We start from the raw sequence: 8,336 nt of genomic DNA on the forward strand, positions 1-8,336 counted from the left end.
GCAACGGCAGAGCAAAAATGATACAACAGATCTCTAATGATTTTAAATCAACATTGAAATTACACAGTAGTTTACAAAAAACAAAACAAAAAAACAACTACAGCAAAAGGTTTTCTATATAGGCTCTGAAATTATCCAACTGCAATTTCAAAACAAAAATAATTAGTGTTGGACAGTGTCTCCCACCGAGTGCATGAAGTTGTTGAAGAGCTGGAGGTTCTCTTCAGTTATGGAATGCTGCTCCATAGATGCACAGAGGAGTGCTACCACTGCTCAAAACAAGCTTGGTAAGTGTCTTTAAATTCATGCTATTGTTTGCACAGTGTCTAGCTCAGTTTTCAGTTGCTCTTTTTCTCACGCTCCATCAGGTGTCTGCGGTTTTAGAGTCCCTCGACTGTTGCAAACTTAGCTTAATCTAAGAGTGCAATTTTGTAACTACTCTAGCTTTCTTTTATGTTTTATACAAATTTTTTTTAAACCTGTTTTTCATTTAGTGCTTTTTCGGTAATGTGTTAACCTGTCCGTAATAGCACAAATACACTGCAACAAGTTTGCCAAATTTAAAACACTGCAAAGCTACTGTAAACACACTAAAGGAAACTGCAGAGTAGTAACAAGTAATGGAACTATAGTATGCAAAACCTAATAAGGTAAATGCAGCAAAACATATAGTATAATATACTAAAGCACAGCACATAAGGTGTGTATAATGTTCGGTGAAATATCTTAACATAGTCTTTTTGTGACAGTATTTCAAGGTTTGCCTCACTTCCATAATAAGTATGTTGTTTGTTATGGTGAGTTTTGTAGGTTATTGTGACTTTGTAAATTATTATGACCATGTTGTGCATTATTGTTTCTTTTTATCATTGTGACTTTTGTGTTTTTTATGTCTGTGTCCAGTATTATTGAGTTGTATTATTAACTCTGTTTGCAATATCATAAATCTAATGTGGGATATTGATTGCGTGCTGAGATTTATGGTGTCAGTTTTGTGTTATTGTGAGTCATTGCTATGAGTAAATTCTGTTTAGTCCTAGGCCCTTACTTTCCCTTCTGCGCATGCGCGCCAGGCCGCGGCAGAGCCGGAAGTTGAGCAGTGATTTAGCCCTACAGACAGCTAACAGCGGAAAGATTTAGCGAGTTCACAAAACTTAATTTCGGGCAGGAAAAGTTTTTTTTAGAGGAACTCCGGAGCTTATAGTGACCCACTAACGACGACCGATGGATTGCGACGAGTTCTACTCGTTTATTCTCCACGTAGAGGAGCGTTAGCGACCGTTGAAAGAAGTTGTGATTGTTTTTTGGCGCTCCAGTGGCTAACGCTAGCTGCTAAGGCTTTCTGCTAACGCTATCTGAACAGACAGAATCAAGCTGCTGGTGGTCCAAAGGATTTGGAGCGATTATAGCCCCCTTTCTCCGCCAACTGGAGGCCCAGAAGGTTCGGATGCTGGAAGTCACCTCGCTGACGGAACCCGGTGAGTTTGGGTTGGAATGCCTTAGGTTGCCTAGCTATTGCTAAGAAGCTGCTGCCTACTAGCTGCCATTACAGAAACATCTCAGGGAACTTTCAGCTGTGTGACCAGAATCTCGCAAACTAACCCAGATCCTCGTGGGGATCACACCTGGCTGGCACACTTAGTGGGACCATCTAACTACAATTCCTACGTTGACTAACGTTGAGCAGTTTGGGTGCTTGTAGGTATAGAATAAACAGTAAAAAAAGGTCCGCATTCATACATGCCAGCGACTGAAAGGTGATGATTGATTATTGATTGATTTACAGATGAATTAAACCCATAGGTGATGAATGAATGCTAAAATCTCACCATGACCTGGTTGTTTATATCAAACTCCATCAACCAAACAGTTTTAATTCAAAATCCTATTTTTATTAATGTACTCAGTCTATCAAATCAGGTGTCATGGATGTTGGTGCATTACAGAAAGCTCTGATTGTTGTTTTTGTGTTAATTAGTTGTTTACTGATTTGTATAAATAAACTGAAAATTAAGCTAATTGTGCTTGAGATCATAGTATGTAATCTACCATACTGTTGTATTACCCAGTAAGTGGGAATGGTGATAGTCTTCCCATTGGGGTGTTGTCTTTATAAAATCACTGGAAATGGTTGTCAGAACATAGAAATTCATGAAAAACTATATCTTTAGAACCAATACCATGAGAGTAGGTTGTAAGGAAAAGCTCAGCTGTTGTTTATTTCCCACTATTTATAATAAAACTTGTCAAAGGCTGTCAAACATAATCAGAAATTGAAGAAACTGACCTGAAATATAAAAAAAAAATTCTTAAAGACTGTAAATGTCATTCCTGCGATCCTTTTTTTCAGCTTGAATGTAATATTTATCAGTGTGGAATATATTTTCCCCCTTTTAAAACTAGCCACAGTTTCTTACCCTGTAACAAACTTGTATTAATCTTTAAATGGTTTTTGTTTTTAATTCCTAAAATGAAATATTAATTTTACTTTTTTAATGGTTAAGAGCTAAATCATTTGGCTATAGGAGAGCACAGAATATTGATTCTCTCAAAAATCATGATGTTTTATTAGAAATAATTTTTATCGATTCAACATAAACCCCTAGCTGCTAATTGGCAACTTCCTGCGCAAGAGATACTGTGCACCATCTACAACAATGCAACAACAAGATCTCATAAGGTTTTCCAGAGCTACGTTAATATAAAAATCACAATATATCGTTTTTGTTACTGTATCTGGGTAAATAGGAATAAAAACTAAAAAAGTGAAACGTGTATTATGATACCGATTGTATCGTAAAATTCACGTTCCTAATTTGCACATCTGCTAGTTTCTACTTGACTTAAACGGTTTGATAGGATGATGCCATAAAGTGTCAAGTTTGTTTTTGATTGTGACTTTATAAATAAACTGGGCTATATTATAAATAAAGTTAGGCGTTGGTTTTCTGCTCAGGTTTGTAAGATAATGTTTAACGTAAGTTTGGGATGCAGGGTGAGGTCAATTATAAAGTCATAACTGACCTTGGCAACAGCTTCCCATCATCTCATTGTCACTGATTTCTAACTCTTTTCTGACTGTAATATATGAGCTCAGAGGGATGTAGAGTCCTCCGGTTTCATGTGAGTCACCATGTTTGTGCTTTGAACTGCCTTAAGATGAAAGAAATAATAAGAACCTTGGTTAAAAAAGAGGAAGGTGAATATTTAAGGTCAGCCATGAGGGAGAACGAACTGAACTTTTTGAACTGAAAGTTTTTCTCTCAGAAGGTTCTACTTCCTTCTCCCTGATAACTTCAGCTTAACACACTATTATAAAGTGAAACCTATCCTTGGTAAAGTGAGTTATTTTTAACTGTAGTGTGAACACAGCAAAAACAGGCTAATGTTTTGATATTATGTTTTTTTTTTTTTTTTTGTATCTCCTCTGAGATGAATAATGCATATTAGAAGTCTATGTCAGTTTGAAAGCATCTTCTGGGGGATACTAGACACTATTGGTATAAACTAGCTATCAAACGGCAACGGAAACGTTGAACTTCTGTAGCATTTTGGGTCATGTTAATCAATGAAGCCCTGGGTGTGTGATTGATTGCGCATTAGATACAAAGCTTTTCTTAGNGGCTTGACCAAAACTGGACGATAACTCTGCTCACAGGACGCTGCCAGGGGTAAGTCAGTGTGATTGCATGCCGCTGGTGATGGGGATGCCATACAGATTCATGTCAAAAATACCGAACTATCCCTTTAAACTCTCTTTGAGTTTAAAAATTTCATTTAGTATAATTTATGTCGGGTGTGGGCACGGATTTTCAATAGGGTTAAGCCAGATGCAACTCTTGCCAAAAATGCACATTCATAGCTGGCAGAGATGTGGATTGAGAGATTTCTCTGTTCGTCAAATGTAAAGGCGCATTTAGGAATGACAAAGCAGGCGGGGATGTCAAGGATGCATTAAGAGACTTGCAAATTGGCTGATTATAGAGAAGTTGCACAACTTTAGGTGCGTTGGATATGGAAATAGAGCAAACCAAAATCTCACAGTATTTGGAAACGTTGAACTTCTGTAGCATTTTGGGTCATGTTAATCAATGAAGCCCTGGGTGTGTGATTGATTGCGCATTAGATACAAAGCTTTTCTTAGACAAAGGCTAACAGGGGGCCCCCTGCTGCAGTACAGCCGCTTCTGGTACTGAGTCCTGGACAGACTGGGGTTCCACTGGAAGTGAACATTCAGCCATGGCTCATGAAGCAGATACTGGCCCAACTGGGAGGGGATCTGGAGATGCTGACTCCGTTGTTCGACTTTGTTTATCATGTAAACCGCAACGACTCACCCTGTAAAATTTGAGATCTGCATGGGTCAGAATAGATGCCCCTCCTGTTCGATGACGGGGTGAAGTGAGCTGGGTGGAAATACAGCATGGTTTGAGAGACATAATGTCAAGAATTCAGCTTGTCAAATATCATTGGTATATATACTTGGCTGGAACTGTATATATTGAGCAGCTCTTGTTTACCTGTGTATCAGTTTGATGTTACTTTAAGCAGCTGCTCTACAGCAGTTAATGATTGGGCTAGGGAAAAACAGAGGAACAAGAAACTTTCCCTTTCAGACAGAGTGAAGACATGGCTGCAATCCCTGCCTGGTTTTAGGATTTGTTTACCTGTTTAAGGTCAGCTTCTATCAGATTTATGAAAACCTGTTGTAAGGTTGATGTTCTGGTTCAATAAGGCTTTTCCAATTTTAACAGTCTAAAAACCATTCTGCAATATTGCAGATTGTGTTGAAACAATGCAAAAATACAATTAAGCATTGGCTATAAACGTCCACTGATTCATTATTCTTCTATTGGCATTGACTAATGCGTGCATGATCTCTGAATCAATAGAGCATTTAGCAGTCATGCTTTAAAATCGCGTGATGCGCTTCCATTGTCCCTCCCTCCTTTTTCTATCCATTGTTAATGTTTTGTTTGATTTTTTAATAGACTTTTCAGTTTATATAATTTATCTGTGTGACATCTACCAGTACTTTGTCAATTTTATCATGTAAATAGAGAAAGAAAAAGCAATATTGGCTTAAAGGATCGGCCCCAGAAATATTGGCAGCATATATCTGGGATCGTAAGTAAGGGTGTCCCGATACAACTGTTTCATTCCACTATGATGATATTGCAGTTTTGACATTTGGACGATACAGACATTGACCCCATACGATATTAACATGAATCTTACCAGCTTTTATTACTTACTTTATCATGTAGAATGTTAGGATAGGCTTTATCAAATAATATTATGAAAACAGGGAACAAACATTAACAACAAAAGGTATATAAAAAAAAACTGACCCATGTAAAATGAATCAGTGAGTTGAATTTTAAAACTTTTGAAGCAGGTTGTTTCTATCAGCATGATAATATCTGATATTTAGGATGCAGCTGATGAAATTGGATATTAGTATTTAGGCTAATATCGGACCAAAATCCCATATTAATACTAGATCAGGACAAGTGTTGAGTATTGGCATTGGTGTTGTGATATGACACGTGTCACTTGGTTCACGATACGACATTACAACAGTATTGCAATATCTATATATTTCAATATTTTTCCCAGCTATAAAAATTTTAATGTATAGATTAAAAAAAGATAGCGCTGTACGTGTTCATCAGAAGAAATTGATAATTTAGTTATTTTGGTGTTCATGTTGTTTAGGGTTTGAGTCAGTCTGCGTCTTTCACTGTGACTGGCTCAGCTTAAAAAATGATGCTGCGCTGCTTGCAAAAGGGCTCAACAGCTCTATCTGCCAGAGCTGTTGGTAGAAGTTTCCCTAATTGTTTTAGGTTAAATGTTTGTTTTTGTTTTTTTTATTTATTTATTTTTTATTATTGATAGTGGGAACTGAAATGATCAATGTTATATTGGAAACCTGATAATCACAATATATCGCAAAATGTTTTTTTTTTTTTTTCTCACCCTTAATCTGGACATCCCTAATAGTAAGACATATGTCAAAAAAAATAAGTATTGTAGTTGGCTTTAAAAACCTGTGTGGTTGTTTTTTGTGAATTTTGGCTCAGTTTAGAAAAATCCCTGCAGCAGATAAAATACACAATTTCTGTAATGACATTCCCTGTCCTGTTTTAAAAACCTGCTCAACAACATGTCACAGAACACTTAAAAAGATAGATTTTGCATAAAGAAATTGTTGTTTTATTAAATAGATTCCCCATTAGTTTGTATTGAGGTGGACTACTGGGAATGTGGAGAAGGAGCTTCTATTGTCAGCTAATTTTTTAATAATCAATGGAAGAAACAAACATATTGTTTGTTTAGACCAGTAGCTCTGTTTTGTGTCTGTCGCTCTCTGGGTTTTGTCCACTAGATCCCATTGAGACCTAAAGCATTCCTGCAAACCCAATTTGGAGTCATGTTATTCCACCAGTAATACAGAAGTTTCTAATAAAATGTAGATGCTCCCTGCGTTTTATTCTGGGACACTGTGGAGACAGTTTGGCTCTACTAATCTGTTGTTAATTCCTAGAAACAAATGATTTAATATCACCAGTCTGATGTTAAACCTCCATAAACAGCACGTATTGTTTCTGAAAACTGGTCCCTAGCTTCCAGTCCTGATGGCATGTACCAACTGCAATGAAAACAGTAGCTACACACCCAGTTTCAGTATGGATTTATGACATTTGTAAACACTCTATTGTCCAGAGCTGCTTGTCACTGTGCAGCATTTATAAACAGCTGAACACAATCACCTTCAGTTTCTATTAATAAATACAGCTGGTAATGTTAGAAGACCCAGCAGAGTTTATGAACTAAGTAAAAAAAAAAATCACTATTTGAATCAGGAATTGGATTTATAAATGCCAGCTGGTCTATAAGGATTTTGCAGTCTTCATTTGCTGACCTATGAACAGTGGTAATAAACAAGATTTGTAAATACCAGCTGGTAAAGTTCAGTAGTCCTACAGATTTTATGATTGTTATGAATTGATTAAGAAAAAAATCTGTTTTGTATTTATTTGCAGTCTTTACAGTCCCAAACAGCTGCTTTTTGATCAGTAATTTTTTCTTTATATTTTAGTGCTTAATTAATGATTTAGAAAATTTAGCTGTAGTTATTAAAAGACTCAACAAAGTTAATGTGGGTCTCATGTATTGTTTATATGGTGGTGATATTAAACAGCAGGAAGCTGAAACAGTAACCTCATTTTCCTTTAAAATGAAACTACTTTCTTTCTTTTTTTTTTTTCTTTTTTTTTTTCTTTATTTAGTTTTTGGAGAATGTGAAGTAAAAAATGAAATGTGACCTGGTGTTGGGATAAAACCAATTTAACAGAACAGACACCAGTGAAGGGAGTCAAAAGGGTTTTAAAAACATTTTGAATGATGCTTATTAAAGGCAAACACCATGTCTCACTTGTTTCTCCCACATGTCAAACATGTTGCCTTTTCTGTTTATTTATTAATCTGTTCTAAAAAGGTGCTTTAAAACTAATTGAGTTGTGAGGAAAACCAACCAGACTGTGAGAAACCTCTCCTCATCTGGATAAACTCTGAAATATTGCTGTCATGATTTGACCTGCAGAGCTGCTGTTCCTCACTGCAGACCCACTGAAGCTCTGAGGATGGAAGCAGAGCTACTGGAGGCTGGATCTAGGTGAGTCCACTGGCAGAATCCCCCATGTGATGCCCCTGTGGCTGCCCCGGTTCCCTCCTAAAAGTTTCCTCTGTTTCAGATGTCAGATGGTGCTCTGAAGAAGCCATGGGTAGCTGTTTAAGCTGTCCAGAGAAAGAGTCAGTTCCAGATAATCATCAGAGTAAATTCAAGGTACGTTCCTGCCTCTACCTGCCCGCCTCCCCACCCACGCCCTCACTTACTCACTAATGACCGTCCCACGCTCTCATTTCACAACTAGCAGTTCGACTCTCCTGTTCTGTGAGAAACACTTATTTCAGCTCGTCATTATGAGGCGGATAGGGTTGGTGAGTCACCTGGAGCAAATAGAGAGGAGTCATAAATCGGTTTGACCGCAGTAATGATGATCAATTAGAAGTTGCTGTGAAAATTCTTATTTAACCACCAAACATGTTGCTTCTTTTTAGACAATTTAAAGCATTTTTGTTGCTGAGATCAGATCTTTATGTGTGGATAATAATCTGGCTTTTATATCGTCTGCTAAACAAAATCTTTTTCTTTCCTGAAAAAAGCTTCAGTTAAGAAAGTTCGACCTCAAAATTCATATATATATATACATATATATATTAGGGATGGAACGGTTTTTTAAAACTGTCCGAACCGTTCGGTTCGACTGTCT

At 37.0% G+C, this 8,336-nt stretch overlaps 1 protein-coding gene across 2 annotated transcripts in view; it reads left to right on the top strand.

The window, feature by feature from the left end:
* The first annotated feature begins 1,036 nt into the window (after positions 1-1,036).
* Positions 1,037-8,336, top strand: part of frs2 (fibroblast growth factor receptor substrate 2) — an 18,996-nt gene continuing 11,696 nt past the window's right edge. The window contains exons 1-3 of one of the 2 annotated variants that reach the window (XM_015387222.1): positions 1,037-1,478; positions 7,607-7,678; positions 7,758-7,849. In XM_015387222.1, the coding sequence (XP_015242708.1) occupies positions 7,784-7,849 (66 nt within the window). In that variant the 5' untranslated portion in view covers positions 1,037-1,478; positions 7,607-7,678; positions 7,758-7,783. Of the gene's footprint in view, positions 1,479-7,606; positions 7,679-7,757; positions 7,850-8,336 lie in introns of those variants that run through there. The other variant, XM_015387223.1, reaches the window with a different exon arrangement.

This window comes from Cyprinodon variegatus, unplaced genomic scaffold (assembly GCF_000732505.1).
Source record: "Cyprinodon variegatus isolate N-32 unplaced genomic scaffold, C_variegatus-1.0 Scaffold388, whole genome shotgun sequence".
In the NCBI taxonomy this organism is placed as follows: domain Eukaryota; kingdom Metazoa; phylum Chordata; class Actinopteri; order Cyprinodontiformes; family Cyprinodontidae; genus Cyprinodon; species Cyprinodon variegatus.